General features: G+C 40.7%; 3 protein-coding genes across 3 annotated transcripts; 2 read left to right on the top strand and 1 right to left on the bottom strand.

Moving 5' to 3' along the window:
• The first annotated feature begins 1279 nt into the window (after positions 1–1279).
• LOC131242347 (histone H3.3) lies at positions 1280–5631 on the top strand. The gene is made up of 5 exons (XM_058240934.1): positions 1280–1543; positions 4686–4757; positions 4879–4955; positions 5067–5157; positions 5242–5631. The coding sequence occupies exons 2-5, from the start codon at positions 4686–4688 to the stop codon at positions 5410–5412; spliced, it is 411 nt and encodes a 136-aa protein (XP_058096917.1). The 5' UTR covers positions 1280–1543; the 3' UTR covers positions 5413–5631.
• Positions 5632–6706: 1075 nt separating this feature from the next.
• Positions 6707–9840, top strand: LOC131242346 (pentatricopeptide repeat-containing protein At4g02750-like). The gene is made up of 2 exons (XM_058240933.1): positions 6707–8407; positions 8815–9840. Exons 1-2 carry the CDS (start codon positions 7570–7572, stop codon positions 9768–9770), a joined length of 1794 nt encoding a protein of 597 aa, XP_058096916.1. The 5' UTR covers positions 6707–7569; the 3' UTR covers positions 9771–9840.
• Positions 9841–13345: 3505 nt separating this feature from the next.
• Positions 13346–17451, bottom strand: LOC131242013 (cytochrome c oxidase subunit 6b-3-like; the record flags this gene model as incomplete). Its single annotated transcript, XM_058240366.1, has 4 exons — positions 13346–13742; positions 16752–16833; positions 16969–17051; positions 17224–17451. Coding segments are annotated over 4 exons (447 nt in total), but the record flags the coding sequence as incomplete, so codon positions are not given.
• Positions 17452–18254: the final 803 nt, after the last annotated feature.

The following is an 18254-nucleotide window of genomic DNA, read 5'->3' as shown; positions in this document are numbered from 1 at the left end:
GCTAGTGTATTGACGTCAGCAAGTTCTGTGGGTCCCATCATAAAGTATGTATTATATCCAAACCATCCATCCATTTTTCGAGCTAGTCTTAAGGCTTGGGACGAAAAATAAGATAGATCTAAAGATAAGGTGGACCACACTGCAAAAAACAATGGGGGATTGAAATTCTACCATTGAAACCTTTTTGGGGGTCACAGAAGTTTTGGATCAATATGAAATTTGTTTTTCCTTTCATACTGAGATTTTTGACCTAATGAACAGATTGGATGGAAAATAAACGTTATGGTGGGCCCTAATAATTTTTTAACGGTGAAAATCATTATCCCACTTCTATTTTTGGTGTGGTCCATTTGAGCTTTGGATATGGTTTAGTTTTTGCTTAATGCTCTAAAATGATCTTTAAAAATTAATGAACGGTGTGGATATATAAATACATCATTACGGTGCTCATGTAACTTTGATCTCATTTGAACCGTTCGTACAATTCGGACCTCGAGGAGCGTCGGCGCTCGTCTTCGGACGACACGTATCTACACCAGCTATATAGCTGGTGTGGTACCCCAGCCAATCCGCTTCCGGCTAGATGTTACATACGGAAACTGATCGGCTACTCCCCCTGACGTATGTGGACCCCACCATGATGTATGTGTTTCATCCATTCCGTTCATCCATTTTTAAAGATCATTTAAGGGTTTGACCCAAAAATTGAGAGGTATATAAATCTCAGGTGGACCACATCACATGAAAACAATAGTGATTGGGTATCCACCATTAAAATCCTCGTAAGGCCCATTGTACTATTTATTTGACATCCAATATGTTAATTAGGTCATACAGGCCCAGATGAAGGGAAAAAACAAAAATCAGCTTGATCCAAAACTTTTATGGCCCCCAAAATGTTTTTAATGGTCGACGCTCATTCAACACTGTTTCTTGTAATGTCGTCCAATTGAGATTGAGATATACCTCATTTTTTGTCATATTGTAAAATGATCTGTAAAAATATATGGACGGCATGGATGAAATACATACATCATGGTAGGCCCCACATAGCACCGACCATCAGCCATTGGCTGGTGTCAGGGGGAGCAGCGAATCCGTTTCCGTTACATACACCCAAGGTGGGCCCCACGTGAAGTGCTTGTAGGATTCCTTAATCCGCGTCCAGACCCACAGATTATTGGAATCGTGGAGGACCCGGTCTCATCCAATTTCAACAATATTTTAGAGGCGGCTTCAAAAAAGGATTCCTCCACGATCCGACTCTCCCGCTCAGAGTACATCCCAACCGTTCGGCTCGCTTAGAAGAAGCACAACCTCGGCCGATTCCAACCGTCAGATCCCCTAACAGACAGGAACACGTGGAAACCCATCGTAGCCGTTCAGCAGAGGCACGAGATGCGTATCCGCCGTCAAAACGAGAGTTGCAATATCGGCGACGCGGAGAAGCTATAAATACGGGTTTCCCTATCCATATCGGAGCCTTTCCCTGCATTCAGAGACGATTCCCGAGTTTTGAAGGCTTCTCTCCCCCTCTTTCGAGGTAAGTATCTCTTCTTATTTTCTCTATTTTTTTAAAAAAAATAATTTATTTATAGGGTTATCTGATTTTCGTGAATCCAGACCGGATTAGGGTTTTATTTCATAGCTTCTCAGAGTGGAATTTGATCAATCTCTAGGGTTTCCGTAATTTTCTTGAGTCGAGATTTGTGTTTTCTAGGGTTTCTGCAATTTCTCCGTGTGGAAATCCCCTCCCAGCTTGAATTATCACCTTTCGTAAGTCGATTTTTCTGATTTGTGAGTCTCTCATGGTTCTCTGGTTTTGCTTAATTGAGCAGTTATTGGGGTTTTATAGGGTTTTTAATGTTGATGGGATTTTCTGCAATTTGGGATTCATATGTTTGTGTCCTTACATATCGGCTCTCTTGCTGTTTCTACCTTCAGATTCCTATCTCCTGTTTTAAAATCCTCTCGTGTTCCTTAATTTTCTTGAATTGAGACATGATTAGGATTTCTGAGGTTTTGAACTTCTCATTATGGTTGGAATTCCACACAATTTGAGACGCCCGTGATTGGATTATTCTTGTTCATTATGTTCGTATGCCCTTTTGATACTCCATTGTAGATGACAATTCAGATGGAATCATATTGTTGCTGTTCCAAAATCTTTTGGGCCTGTTTGGAATGTGGGATTAGGTGGGATGGAATTGTATTCGGCCTTCTGGTTGATTTCGAAATCCACTACATCTGTGGGCCCGGGAATGATGCATGTGCCGCCCATCCATATGTGCCCTTTACACGTGACATTCGAGTTGCATATGCATGCAGGTGACCAGTATCTGTTGCGAAATCTGGCTTATTGACTGGAATTCCGTGGTCCACCAAGCACAGGTTTCACTTAATACCGTGATTTTCCCAAAGGAAGAATTTGATCACAAACATGGGATTGGACATTCAAAATACCATGGTATTTCTAGACATGCAATCATTGTGTAATAATGTTGTTAATTCCGTCTAATGCAATTCCATACCATTTAATCCCGCGCACGAAACAGGCCCAAGGCTTGTTGGACTTTCCTCTAGTTACATGCTTTGAGCAATTGGTTCCTTGTTTTTGGGATTTTCTGTGTTGGACACATAGAATCCAGGGAAAAAGAAAAGGAAATAACTTATATTATCCAATGATGATTTCCATGAGAATTATTAAAACACAGATTTCAATTTTGAGTTCTGGTTTGGATGGCAAGTGGAAATTTCATATTCTCCTTGGAATGCTTACTTCGTTTCTTGTGTCAACAATTCAAATCATGGAAAAAGTGTAATAATAGATGGGTGGAATCCACCCTTTTCTTTGCTATCCAAACAAGAAAAATTGTCACACCAAAGAAAAATTCTTTTCCTTTTCCATTGTGTGGCATGGAATCCATGGTTTTCAAACATGTCCTTAGGAGATTTTCATGACACGGCTTGATTAGGCCTTTTTAATAGTTGGGTGAATTTCAGCCGAATTCAGTATTTATTTGCCTGGAAGTTTCTTTGTACAAGTGGATATCTTTGGTATAATTTGGATAAACGTGGTGATGTTTGAGCTGGGTTTGCTATTTCTTTTCTTTTCTTTGTCTCTACTTTTGTGTGCTTGTTGCCTGTGCCTGGCCTAGTTCTGTAACAACGTCGAGATTTGGACTCAGCTTGCCTGTAACATGGGGTTTACAGTGATCTCTTGTAACCCTAAGCTTTGTGGGGCCCACCATGATGCTTGTGTTATATCCACCCCCATCTATCCACTTTGCTAGCTCATTTTAGGACATGAGCCCAAACATGCGGCAGATCCAAAATTCAAGTGGGCCACACCACGGGAAACAGTGTTGATTCTGACCATGATCAAGGGAAAACAAATATCAGCCTGATACAAAACTTCTATGGACCACAAGAAGGTTTCAAAGGTGGGTGTTCAATCCTTGCTGTTTCATGTGGTGTGGCCCACTCCAGTTTTGAATCTACCTCATGTTTGGGCGTATCTCCTAAAATGAGCTGGCGAAACAATGGATGGAGTGAATATAATATTGACATCAAGGTTGGTGGGGTTACAGCCAAGTCGCATCTTAGAAATTCATTCCACAGGGAACCTGGTAGGATTCCTGCATGGCTGAATCCCTGATTTCTAAATCTGGGTACTTTTCTTTGAATCACCTGTTTGTGGGACCCTTTAGGAATTAGGGACTAATGATACCTCTTTCCCTGCAGCCCACTGCCACAAACCCAACGAGGTTTGGGCGAATGGTCTTCACCGTAGGTTTGCTCCCTATAGGTGAGGGTTCGATTCCCCTCCTTGGCTTTACCCGATACACGTGATTGTGGGTGATTATGTGTATCCGCAGGGATTAGTCTCACTTCAAAAAAAGAGGTGGAGACACCTTGTGTCTTCAAAAAAAATAAAAAAAATAGTGGCTGACAACCCCCTTTAAAAAAAGAAAGTGTTATTGCATAATTTACTATTGAACAAGTCTTCTGCCCCCCTCTCTACCCCAACTGATTCCTCGTCTCCTATGCCTGCCGCATGAAGGTGCCATCTAGCTACCATGCGACCACCTTGTATGGCTACCATTTTTTATTGTTTGGTTCCATCTCATCATAGATGGGATGGAATATTACTTTTTATTTTTTTCCCTTCTAAACTCATGTCAACTAAGCAATAGCTTTACAAATTTTTGGAGTTGTGGCATGATGTGAAACAAGCAAAAGATTGGCCAATACTAGATTGACCACTCCCAGTATTTGTAAGTCCCCTGGGAATGAGAAGCTGAACCATCCAACTTGCTTCCAAGTAGGTGTCTTGAGTTGAAAAATTGTCTCATATGGATAAGGCATGAGATGCATTTTTATGCAACATCAAATTTAATTGCATGATTGCTGCAAGTAATTTTGAAGCAACAAAATCAACATTGCCTTCACCATTCATGTCACATGCCTGGGATACTTAAAACTGAATGATGTTACTTCTGAAGAATGCAACAATTTTAGGGCTTTACCTTCCAATCACAAATGGTAGGATATATAATTAAAATTTGATTTTTTCTTTTAATGAAACTGAGTTCCAAAAGCACTGGTACATCCAATCTGTGTCAATAATCAATGAGAATAATAGTTGGTGCCGTGATGATGAAAGATTCTTGCTGTGTTTGCAGATGGCTCGTACTAAGCAGACTGCTCGTAAATCCACAGGAGGGAAGGCTCCTAGGAAGCAGCTTGCAACCAAGGTCAGACCAATCACGCACAGAAAATTATAAAAACACAATGGACCGCACATGATCTTGTTCCTTCTGTACTTTCATTTCCCTTCATGAATTCTGAATGTAATTCTTTTTGTTATTACGTCAGGCTGCCCGTAAGTCTGCCCCAACAACTGGTGGTGTGAAGAAACCTCATCGATATCGCCCAGGAACTGTTGCACTTCGGTCTGTTATTTTCCAACTTTTCCTCTGGTTGTCATCTTTTATAGATCATGTTCCTGTTGCATTTTCCTTTTGGTGCTTCTCTTGAGTTGGATAAGATATCTGTCTTTTCAGTGAAATCCGTAAATATCAGAAGAGCACTGAACTGCTGATCAGGAAGCTGCCATTCCAGAGGCTTGTTCGTGAAATTGCACAGGACTTCAAGGTGAGTTTGAGATGAAATTATAATGCGGGTCCTTTTTTCCAATGCTTGAATATTGTCATTACCGATTGTGGTTTGTGCTTGCAGACAGATCTGCGTTTCCAGAGCCATGCTGTTCTTGCATTGCAAGAGGCTGCAGAGGCATATCTGGTGGGGCTGTTTGAAGACACAAATCTGTGTGCAATCCATGCCAAGCGGGTGACAATCATGCCCAAGGACATTCAGCTGGCCAGGAGGATCCGTGGTGAGAGGGCCTAATCATCTCTTATGATTAGGGACCGTTGTTCACCACACATGTATTCATCTGTCTGGAAAACTCTATGTTGTCGTTCTTCTCTTTTTGTTTCTTATTAGAACAGTGGACTGACAGTAGCTGCAGTAGCAGTAGTTCAGTAGTAGTGGTTGTGGAGCCATGCAGACTCTGTAATTTGACAAGAAGACCATTTCTACAAGTTTCATTTGCTTTTTGGTTTTAAAGTGCTCCGTAATTTTGCTGTTTGGGGCGTAACAAAGTGCACAGTCAATGCTTTTATTTTTATTTTTGGTAAAATTCAAAATCATTGGGAGTGGCATGGTAGAGTATCCATGTTAGATTTGTCATCATCATCATCTAGGCCTTCCATAATTTGGGGGTGGAATACCATTTTCTATCAAGGGCCATAACTTCTTTTAGACAAGAGGTCATATTAATAGTTTTTTTTTTTTTTTTAAAGCTCTATGCCCATATGTAATTTTTGGCCATCTCCTTGCCCATTTAGAGCCTTCAAAGTACACGACTAAACCATTTGAGATAACTTTTGTCTACATCTCATTACCTCTTGGTGCCACTCCCAAGTTCCCTCGAGGTGTACTCATTTCTATTTCTGTCCTGGTTAGTCTTTCAGCTCTCATCCATTTTAACCTCTTTATTTAACAAGGCAGTGCATGTTGGGTAGCTGGTGCAACATGTGTATTTTGGCCTCGCTGCAATTTGTGTGACCGGCCGATGATGAAGAATTTTATTTTATTTTGTGGCTGGCATGCTTGCACACTGGCATTGGTGTGGAAATCTAGACCACTTTGGTCTATATTGCATTTCATCCCTGTTGCCAATGAATCTTATGTCGAATATGGACTGCTGTGTTTCTTTTTAAGTATGCTGCCACGTGGCCTGGTATAGCTCAGTTTTGTTATACTAAATGCATGACATCGTCTAGCCCCAGTTCGACACGATGGGATATATGAACCGTGGATCTCACTTGTTGGGAACTGAAAATGTTGGTAGGCATGCAAAGCTGTGGGCCGCATGCGTCCCTCCACGATATAGACTTTCTGATGTTCCTTGCTCATTTCATTCAGGGCGGCCCTTGAGCTGGGTCCACCTCAGGATCCAACTCAAGCTCCCAAATCTGAGCACAACTCAATGTACCCTATTTTCAAACCTAACACATTGAGTTTGATTATTTTGGTTCGAGTGGGATTGATTGGGTCCTCGCTGGTCCACTCTACTAATAACTAGTACTATGGTATTTTTTTATCCTATATATATATATGGTCTACATAATACACACACACACACACACAATAATTTATATTGTATATGAGATTGAAAGTTATCTATTATGTGGACCATAAACTGTGGTCCAACCGATTGGACTTCAGACGTGTGTCTGTGCGCGCGCGCGCCTGTGTATAGAAAATCTTAGGTTGGGTGAAGTTGCGAGGCTTCAACTTAAGCCAACCCAAACCAGGCCAAAATATCAGGCAGTCGTGTGGGAAACGAGCCCCGACCCAGGCAATGGTCGATCACGTGTGGGGTGAAAGATGTCCGTGATTAGAGATCAATCCAATGCAAGAAGGACGTCTGGTAAAAAAAGGTTTGTTTAGATTTGGCAACATCTGGATGGACGATGTGGATCCCAAATCAGTGGGAATTTTGCCATATGTGGGCGCTGTCTGGGTTACAATGCGATGAGCCAGATCACGAAAAATCTCAATTGCAATTTCTTTCTGTTGAACAAGTTGCCACTTGCCAGCCTTGTCGCTTGTTGCCGCTCCTTGGTTCTCGCCGCATGGTCATCCAGACCGTTCATATTAGTATGTCCTCCCGATCGCGATCGTTACGTGAAAATTACGTAACCCCAGATCCTCAGAGTACACACACTGACAACGGTTACAAGCAAGAATCTATACTTCAACACCTCTGCATGATTGATAATGGTCCCTAACTGCTCGGATTTCTTCATATGGTCCATCTATTGTGGAGCTGCTGGATGAACAGTGGATGTCTGTGTATACTGACTCAAAGGCAGAGCAACTTTGCTACGTGGCAATCTGTCAGAGGCTATTGTTGTTCATGTATCCTAACGTTTGATTCGTTACTCGTTCAAATTCTGACAACAACCAAAACAAAGGGCTCATAGTCGTTGCTATACCATGCTTATCCTCCATCACCGTCCCTTTTGCAAATGGACAGATCTCACCCCTAAAATTCAATTTCTCCTCCGTAAGATCTTCCCTCCCTTCGTTTCACTCGACCGTTGTCCTTCCTGCCATTTTCGACAACCACCCTTGAGGACTATCTCCACCCATCAAATATTTTCCTGCAATGTCAAGATTGGAGCGCTTGTGCGTGCAGGAAAGATCGAAGCTGCCCGACGATTGTTTGATGAAATGCCCGAAAGGGATGTTGTATCATGGAATGCAATCATTGCAGCTTACTGGCAGAACGGCAACTTCGAGGAAGCAAAGCGGATGTTCGATTTGATGCCAGCAAGGAACGTCATCTCATGGAATTCAATGGTCGCTGGGTGCATCGAGAATGAGAGCATAGACAAGGCCTGCGAGTATTTCCGCGAGATGCCTGATAGAAACGTCGCATCATGGAACGCGATGATTTCTGGGTTTATTAGGTACAATAGGATTGAGGAAGCTGCTAGACTTTTTGAAGAAATGCCTCAGCAGAACGTTATCTCTTATACTGCGATGGTTGATGGGTATGCTCAGAAAGGGGAGATTGAGAGAGCACGTGCACTCTTTGATCGAATTCCACGGAAAAATGCAGTTTCGTGGACAGTAATGATAAGCGGATACGTAGAGAATGGGATGTTTGACGAAGCTAGAAGATTGTTTGATCAGATGCCTAAGAAGAACGTTGTCACATTGACGGCAATGATTACTGGGTACTGTAAAGAGGGGAAGATGGAAAATGCTAGAAATTTGTTCGAAGAAATTCGACATCGAGATCTTGTCTCTTGGAATGCCATTATAGCAGGTACATGTAATCTGAATAGCTTCTATTCATAACATACTCTTCACAAAACATATACAAAGGCTACTTGTGGGAGTAGGATTTCAAGCATGTGAACGTGGCACCTGTGGGTGATATCTGGACTTTCTACCAGTGGCCCCACCATGTATGGCCCAAATATCTGGTCAGTCTAGTCATGGGCACGCTCTGTGTACATGGTTGAGGAAAATAATAATAATAATAATAATGAAGTTCCACATTCAGTGCATGCATCTGGCCCAACTGAGGACCAGACCAGTTTGATTATGGGCCAATGCACATACAAAGTGGGGCCCACCTGGTGAACACTCTGAATTGGGGCCATGGAACATACACGATGGGATCTTGAGTCCGTAGTTTAGGAGATAACAACATGTTTTCCAATTTTACAGGATATGCACATAATGGGCACGGTGAGGATGCGCTCAAATTACACTCCCAAATGCTGAAAACTGGTACGAAACCAGATCATTCTACCCTCATTGTAGTTCTCACTGCGTGTTCTCTTCTTGTATCACTACGGCATGGGAGGCAAACTCACACAATTGTTGTTAAATGTGGGTTCGAATCCAACATTTCAGTGTGTAACACCTTGATTACCATGTACAGCAAATCTGGTAGCATCGATGAGTCATATCTGGCCTTTCGACAAATCTTCAGTCCAGATGTAGTCTCATGGAATACCATTATAGCGGGGTACGCACAGCATGGCCACTACGAGAAAGCACTCTGTTTGTTTGATGAGATGTGCACAAATGGCTTCAAACCAGATGGCATCACTTTCCTTAATGTCTTATCTGCATGTGGGCATGTTGGGAAAGTGAAAGAGAGCATGGATTGGTTTGATTCAATGGTCAACGGGTATCGAATTGAGCCCAGGGCTGAGCATTATTCATGCCTGGTCGATATACTGAGTCGAGCAGGGCAGCTGGAGAAGGCGTATGAAGTTATTAAAGAGATGCCATTTGAAGCAGATGGTTCTGTTTGGGGTGCTTTGCTTGGTGCCTGCCGTGTCCATTTGAATGTGGAATTGGGAGAGTTAGCAGCTACGAAGCTTGTTTCGTTGGAGCCTCAGAACTCTGCAGCTTATGTCATGCTGTCAAACATATATGCTGCCGCTGGTATGTGGAAGAAGGTTACTAGAGTGAGGGGGTTGATGAAAGAGCAAGGAGTTAAGAAGCAACCTGGGTACAGTTGGATGGAAATCGAAGAAAAGGTGCATTTGTTCTTGGGAGGTGATATATCTCATCCAGAGATTGATAAGATTCATTCGGAGCTTGATAGGATTGGTTTGCAGATGAAGATGGTTGACGATCTTATTGATGTAGAGCTGCTGAATACAGTATAACACATCTCAAGATTGTGGTAAACATTTAGATCACCTTTTCAATGAAATCGTCAATGGATTCGGTTTTTTATGTCTTCTCTTCATAGGATATCGAGATGTTTTAAATGAAATACTTGCGGTTTTGGGATCCCAAATGAGATGGTCAGGTAAGATTCAGAGAATTGAAGACTGTGAGTGTTCACAGGTTGTTCGCAACGAAACTATCCACTTTTAAGTCTCAAAGTGGGAATGGAGGATAATTCTCCATCTCAATTGCAAATTCAGTTCTTTCAGCAACTTAAAAAGAAAAGCTAAGAATTCAATGATGGAAATGGAACTAAGGAAGGTGGCAGTGATTTATGAGCCAATCATCTTCCACGAGCATTTGATTCATCTAATATGAACCACAAAGGGAGCAAATCTCAAAACTCTATTGGCTTTGCTTCTAGAAAGTGCAGAATTGATTCACAATATATACTTCTCTAGATTTACCTATGCAAAAGTAAATATGTTTGGTAAACATATATGGAAAAATAAATAAAATTCTTTCAGGAAATTACTTTCGTAGAAACAAATCATCTGGTTTAATTACTTTCCCATTTTTACTTTACTTAGGCCGACACTATAAACCAATTAAAGCCTACAAAAGGCTTGTAATCTTCTTCTTCTTCTTCTTTCTTGGGAAATAAGGCCTGTAATCTTCACTCTCTGGGACATCTTTTCCAACAAAATAGACTCCAATTACAATATCCTTTCCCTAAACGTGCCTACGTGGGTATCAATATTTTCACCGCCTTTCATGTTTAGGTGCCTTGATCTTTTTCAGCAGTGGTTGTAGACCGCTGTTCCTACATAATACGTTCATCAAATGAGCTACAGACATACCTTTATTTTAGACTGTTGGATTACTTCTTTTTGATTTTTTTTCTCTAACCATCCATTTTACTCATACAAGTTTGGCCTGATTGGTGGATCCACATTATCTTTGGTCCAGAGTAGTCAGTGTACCCTAGTGGATGAACAGTCTGGATCTTTGATTTGTTTGCCATTCGATTGGTTGATCTAATGGTAATTTCTGCCCCCCTTAATCATGATTCTTTACAGCGGGCGCCAGTACTGTGCACCAATCGGGTTAACAGTAGGGGTGGCAATGGGCTGAGTTTGGGCTAGGCCGATGCCCAGCCCGCCCCACACTTGAGACCCAAGGGCTGAATGAGGCATGGGCCTGGCAGATAAGGTCCAAGCCTGAGCCCGAAAGGCCTGAAATTTAATAAAATCCTTATTTCCCACTTGAATGTTCTTAACCTATCCATTGATTAAGTGGGCCACACATGCACAGAGAAATAGACTTTTTAGAGGAATGAGACCAATGGTCTACATTCAAGATGGATGGGTTGCCAAAGCAAGGATTGAAACGGGCATATTTGTAAGATCTAACACGTACGTATAAACTTGAGTCAGGCCAGATTGGGCTGTGTTGGGTCAGGCTAAAATGACTTGAGCTTGATCCCTACCCCAAAATTGATCAGGCCGTGCTTGCAAAGCCCAAGCCCGTCCAAAGCCAGATGTGGCAGGCTACCCAGTCCATGGCCACCCTTATCACAAGTGCAGCAGCACACAGAAAAGTGTGCGAAGAACGTGCGGAACAAGCAAACCAATTCCTCTCTTGTATAGATAAATGACTCTTTGAAACGCCTCCTACTTGTTCAAGGAAAATGAAATGACATAGGCATTGCTTCCTACAATTCATCATTGTCAAATTCTAACCAAACATGCTTAATGCTTAAATAAACACTTTTAAGAATTACCATTGGTAATTCTTTCTTCTCCCTTGCTCTTTATGCACCATACATGTCAGCTTAGCAAACCTCAGTGGTGGCTCCTTTGGGATCCACCAACCACGGACATCGGGTAGTATACAGGGAGAGGACTCAAAACTCATGTATGTGGAGAGCAAACCCACCACTGAAACTGTTCGCCCAAACCAGGAAGGGTATTGGAATTTGGATTTGCCTGAAATTTAGATTTGGTAAATCCTAAAGTATGATGTTTGTTAATCAAGGCATATAAACCCATGGCCTTGAGGATTCATTTATTGTAAGACCCAAGCTTCATTGCTTTTGGGAGTCTTCTTTTACGGATTTAGCAAATAACAACTTTTGAAAGAATTATTATTATTATTATTTCCATATGGCAAATCTATGAATTTGAGGGGTGAGGAGTTGTCTAACTCCTAATGGCTGTCAATCCGTGGGAACAAATCCCTGATGCGAAACAAGCTCTTAATGTTATATTGAATGATGACGCATGCAATGTCAGCCCAAATTACACCTAATGTTAGGGTGAGGCCCACCTTCCATGTGATGGGTGGTTTGTTCATAGGGTTTGAATGTGGGAGATGCTCAACAAGAATAAAAGATAATTTCCCATCAAACCATCTAATCATGTGATTATTGGCTTGTAGATGGACGGTTTAAAGGACCTATGAGATGGTTGGGATTGTTCCGTATAGGGAAGTTTTAGGCCACCCCCATCCATAGTGGTGCCATTAGATGAACAATCTGGAGTAGTTTAAAGGTAGTCTCCTACATGGAATGCTGGCCGGGAATGAAACATCTTTGTGACTAGCCACTATTCTCTGTTACCTCATACCGCCCAGAAAATGACTCCCTCTTTACAGTGACAAATGTGTAGAGATGTAAAATGAACACTGCGTAATAGAAATGAGTACATGTAAAAGGAGCAAGGAATCTGCAGAAATGAAAAGCAAGGTCCAGAAAACCATCATTTGATGTAGGAATGTTAAAAGTCAAACAATTGCCCACATCTCCTGGGGGCCTCGGAAATTGATTGAATGCCTTCGGGGCAACATGATCGTCCACACTTTTCTGTTGGCTTGGGAATTCTATTCCATGCCCACTTTTTTTTTTCTCAATCAGAGGAATAGCAAGATCCCATGGAAATTTATTGGCTGCACAAGAACATGTTTGCCCTTAAGAGGGAAACTGATTGCATGCCTAAGCTACTAGAATTTTGAAAGAGTTAAAAATGGATAAAAGGAGTGGATACATGTACTACCAAAGCAGTAGGCCAAATCAAATTGCACTACAGCTTTGAGAAACTGGATCCCAAGTCTCTCTCTTTGCAGCCTAATGGAACCATCTAGTGATGCTGCAAGCTTGCAAGCAGGTTTTGCTAAGGACATAATCCTCAATGAGATCTTATAAAAAATATTCCTCCATGAGATATTTTCAGGTCCTTCGGCCTCAGTCAATTGTATAGTTTCCAGAGGCATAGCTTTCGGTAACGGTGGGTCCAATGGTTTGGTGATAAAGACTGTTGATCTAATGGGCCCCACTGCAAATCCTCGATCTTTGGCCCATCGTTGGTTTTATGTGATTGTCACAGTATACGTTTTAAACTGTCTATTTGTAGGCAACTGATCAATAAGCTATATAATCTTCAAATCTGGGAGATATATGGGCCCATCAGTTCAACAATCTGGACCACCCTGCAAGGTAATGCATATCAGCAAACTACACATTCTCACAACGCATATTTACATACAAGGACAGGAAAAAGTAACAGAAGGCAACTGCTAGTAACCGCATTTCTCTTCCACCTCATGCCTTGCTACTGTTAAACAGAGTAGCACTTGCCACTGTTAAATATCACAGTTTTCTCAAAATGTAAAAGGATGATCAAGAACAGAAGTAGCAAAGAGAGCAAAGATTGGCACCGGACCAACAGCTCTCGCTTTATGTCAACACATTTCTCTTCAGCAGTGCAGCAATGAACAAGCCAAAAAATTTATTGAAATGAGTTTGGTTTCAAATGGGACTCTTGTGTCTTCTCCCGCTTTAGAAACTCATCTCATGGTTCAGTAAATCAAGCCAGATAGAATGGCAGGAGCCCCATGACACTGACCTGGAGAACACTCTATAAAGGGCCTGGAAAGGTTCCATTCTCCCTTTGCTCGTTCCATCTGTCAATCTGCGTGCATTGAGTAAAGCAGATGTGTTAATGCAATCGGGTCAGGTAGAAAGTCTTATCAAATGAGATTTCTGGCGAAGCTGCAGGAGAAGCAATAAGCAAACTAAGAAAATTTCGTACAAATGGAAATGCAAAATGTCGGTATTGCTTGCAAATGGTGTTTACAGCTTACATGTAATCCACACTGCTCATGTCTAAAAACCTATGCATTTGACAGATCCCTATTTTGCCATGGACACAAAACTATTCCAAGACAACATTTAGGGCCTGTTTGGTTGCCACTTTAAAATTCAACCATTTTCTTGCTAGAGTTATAGCAACCTTTTAAGGCGTAGCGTATGATGGTTAAAAGTGATATAATATCCTCTTCTTCTTCTTCTCCTTCTTCTCATACTTCTTTATCTTCTTTTTTTTTTTTCTTGTTAGGAAACTGATATAATATCATAGAGAAAAACTTTGATACTCCGGCAGAGTGTGATGGATGATATGCAGGCACTTAGAATTTACTTAAAATTGTATGTGTCATAAAAGTAATTCAAATTAAACCATTCAAATCACGTTTACCTGTTTTGATGTATCAAGATTTTTTTTATTTTTTATTTTTAAATAACGCTTATTTGATTATCCCACTATCAGATTAATGGACACTTATTGGGCAGTTAAATGAAAAATATTCAACTGTCTCATTTCAACAAACAAGTGTCGACGAATCAGAGGCTAGGATTGCTCAACCAATCTGATTTTCACTGTAGCTTAGCAACAGTGGGTTCCACAATTAACTTGGTTTACTTTGAGCTAATATTTTCCACGTGTACTATTTCTAAGCACCTGCATATCAAGCATGAGATGCAGCCTGAGTATCAAATAACTCCCCAATATCATAACATATACTTATCTTAACCACAAATAAATAAGAATGCATTTTTTATTGCATTAAGTTGCATGAGCATGCTCATGGCTGGAAGCATTCCTGCATCAATGGTTTTGCAAAGAACAATGTGGAAGCAAAACAAACTAACACGTCAAATGCCAATAAACACAACTGATCAATGATTTCCATCAATGCAAGCTAATAAGGGCAATGTAAAAATAATAATAAAAATTCTAACCATACACACACAGAGCCAGTGCAGGCTGCCAAGCCCCATGGTAGTTGGGTAAACATTCATATGACATGAAAACACTTGGGACATTAGTTGATTCCAAACCGGGATGATGACTTGTAATAATCAATCATATAACCATTTGTATGTGAACCTAAAAGTGAGAACAACCAATTTATGACAAGGGCATGCGATCTTAGACAATGATTTCACTCCTGTACGAACACTACCAACTGGCATAGAACTATGAAGGGTGACAATGGGACGGGCTAGGGTCAGGCCAAAGTTGGCCCTGGTCCCGCAAGCCCTGGCCCTAATACTAATTGGATTGAAAAGGCCCTGGCTCTTATGGCCGGACTGCCTTGTAAGAAAAAGAGTTAAATGATCAAGGGTTCAAGAGTCCAATTTAAGTTTTTATTTTTCTCTGTTCCGAGCATCTTCCATCCCACAGTTTTAAATATCATCCGATGCAACTCGGCATCACTCAAGTCATGTCACTTTCGATCATGACCAGTTCGATTTGGACCGCCTATGTGTCGAAATTGCAGATCTGGTGCTGCTTAGTCTGAATTAGGATGAGTCAGGACAGATAGAGACTGAGTTGGGGACCAATTCATACTGAGTCAGGCCAGTTTTAGCCAGCACATAACTCCCTTCACCATTGATTGGTAATTACACAGAATACAAATACTACATAATTTCAGTCAAGTTTTCTATGCATTTTAGACATATAATAATGTTAGAGCATGCCTAGTTTGTGTAATCTACATTTTGTACTGCTTCCAATTCCATGTGTTCATTTTGTTGGCTAATTATCGTGGATTTACGTTAAATCTGTCACTAACTTAGTAAGGGTTTAATGAATACATCTAAAATTTCCATATCTTTCTCTCAATTTTTGTAACTTTTCTGATTTTTTTTAAAATTTGTTTTCTCATTTTTGAAGTTTTTATATCGTCCAGGAGACTACAAATCATACTAGTATTGGCAATACAACTCAGACCAATACCAGGATGAGTCACGCTCTGAAACTGAGTTTTAAAATGTAACTCTGTCCATGGTGAGTCCCATCATACAAACCGTTTGGATAATTTAAACATGACCCGAGTCCACCGGGGAAGGCTAACGAGTGTCTTTAAATCACATATGTATATTGATTGGGTATCACTAACAAGTTCCTATAAACCATCTGTTCCTTCTGTATAACAGTGGCCCTCTGGATAATTGGACCAGACCAGGCCATTAATCATTGGCTTGACTTGGCCCAGCCTGGGCACTGGGCTTGGATTCAAGCCAGGCCAGACGAGCTTGCTCTGACCATTGCCATCCCTAATTAACTGAAGGCATATTACTCAACAACATCACATTCTAGAAGTCACTTACAAATGCAAGTTCTGGTCAGAGTTACCCTACGTTTCAATAGGCTTAATCTCATAATTATCATTATCTGCAGGGGCAGGATGGTTATATGAATCAATTTTCAGTATACAAAGCAAAAAATAAAAATCTCAGATTGACCTTTGACCATGATCTTTGCAAAGGACAAAAAATCCAAAATTTGGTCTTCCTCTTTTCAAATCAGTAATGTCCAATATTCCTGTTAGGATGATTTCTCAGCTACAGCAGAGAGAAGTCTGGCAGCTGAAATGGTCCATGAAGTTTTGGAAGCTCAAGGCTTTATTTCAAGGAGATGGAGCATATTCTTTTCCAATAGTCCGAGAAAGTATTTATGGTGCTCATTTTAGATAAGTAAATACCAAAACATCTGCATATGCAAGTTCCTAGTGAAAAAATAAAAAATAAATCCAAAAGGTTATAATATCTAGCTCCAAAAATCTCCACTTAGCTTATAAAACACCAAACAGTAGTCAGCATACAAAAACATTGAAAAAACATAGAAACATACCCAATCACCGGGACAGAGTGAACGATAATACTTTGCAAACTTATCACACTCAGGAGCACCTTCCCCTTTTGCAGCAGTGCACCTGAATGCAAAAGTTTCTAAATGTTGTAAGCATCAAATCAAGAAGGATACACTGGTCTGTGGATAAACCAATTCTGTTGTAACCATGATATGCATACCAAAATGTGTACAGTCTTGATGAAGAAAGAACAAGTACCTATGATACTCAACGTAACGCGTAAAGCAATGTCTTGTTTGATTTGTGGTTGGGAAACGAAAATCTGCTGGTGCTGTCTCAATCTGAAACTCAACCACAGTATTTCAGTGATTTATAAACATGTATACCTATATAAAACATATATAAAAAAAGACATGGAAATGTCAATAGTATGTAGTAAGAACTAAGAACACTGGAATGTTTTATGTTGCATAATGTAGTCACACATCAAGTAATCAATATAAAACATAGTACCTTTATTTCCAGTTTCTCTTCTGACTCTTCTGGCTCAGGAGCCTCGGAGCTTTCCTCGGCAGCAGGGGTTTCATCAATTTTCTCTGTGACTACTTCCTCAATAGCAGCAACAGCAGCATCAGCATTTGTTGGTTTCTCATCCTCAGTTGCTTCTACAGGACTTTCACCTTGATCTGATTGTTCCTCTTTCTCCTGCAGTAAATACTTCTGCACGTGACAGCAATCTAAAAATTAACAGCAACGATGATATCCCCAGCATAACCAATTTCAATTTCACATGCTATTGAAATTACTGGCTGGAAAGTGGTGCAAACTCCAGGTCATAGCACATAATATACTGAAAATGAGATGCATACTAAAGTGAAACCCCCACTTCATAATACCAACATTGTTTTTTTCAGTCTCAGAGTTAAAAATAGTTTGCCATGCCAAGTGGGTATGTGGATCGGTTCTCTGTAAGCTGAACGGGATTGCAAATTTGCGCATGGGCTAAGATCATAACACATGAATCAAAGATAAAATTGCTACTTTCAAGATTGTGAGTGTCAACATTTTCATCTCCACTATAATCATCAACTAGTTGATTGTAACGAACCTATTTAATAGACCATTAGATAACACTTGATTGTAATCAATCTATCTAATAATCTATAACATTGCGCCTGTGGGAGTTTTGTGTTCTCATTGCTGGTCCCAATCTCATATAATGGAGGGTCGCATCAGGTTGGCAGCTGATGCCAAACTTATGGCATAACTTACATCATGAATCTGAGCAATATTTGAGGACATACAGAGCTCAAAGATCCTTCTCACAAGTGCTCAATGCAAGTACAATAAGATGTCATTTAAACGCACCGGATAACTTTCCAGGGGTGTTTGGATAAAGAGAAACCCAAACATGGACATGATAACCAACAGAGAATACTCAAGAAATGGAAAAGGAAACTGTGGATTCCAACAATAATTTTGTCGTAAGGTTTTGAAGGCCAGTTTTCCATGAAAATATTGAAAGGACAATGATCAAGGAACAT

Source organism: Magnolia sinica, chromosome 4 (genome assembly GCF_029962835.1).
Source record: "Magnolia sinica isolate HGM2019 chromosome 4, MsV1, whole genome shotgun sequence".
Classification (NCBI taxonomy): Eukaryota; Viridiplantae; Streptophyta; class Magnoliopsida; order Magnoliales; family Magnoliaceae; genus Magnolia; species Magnolia sinica.
The sequence above is the reverse complement of the archived record's forward strand: the minus strand, read 5'-3'. Positions and strand labels throughout refer to the sequence as shown.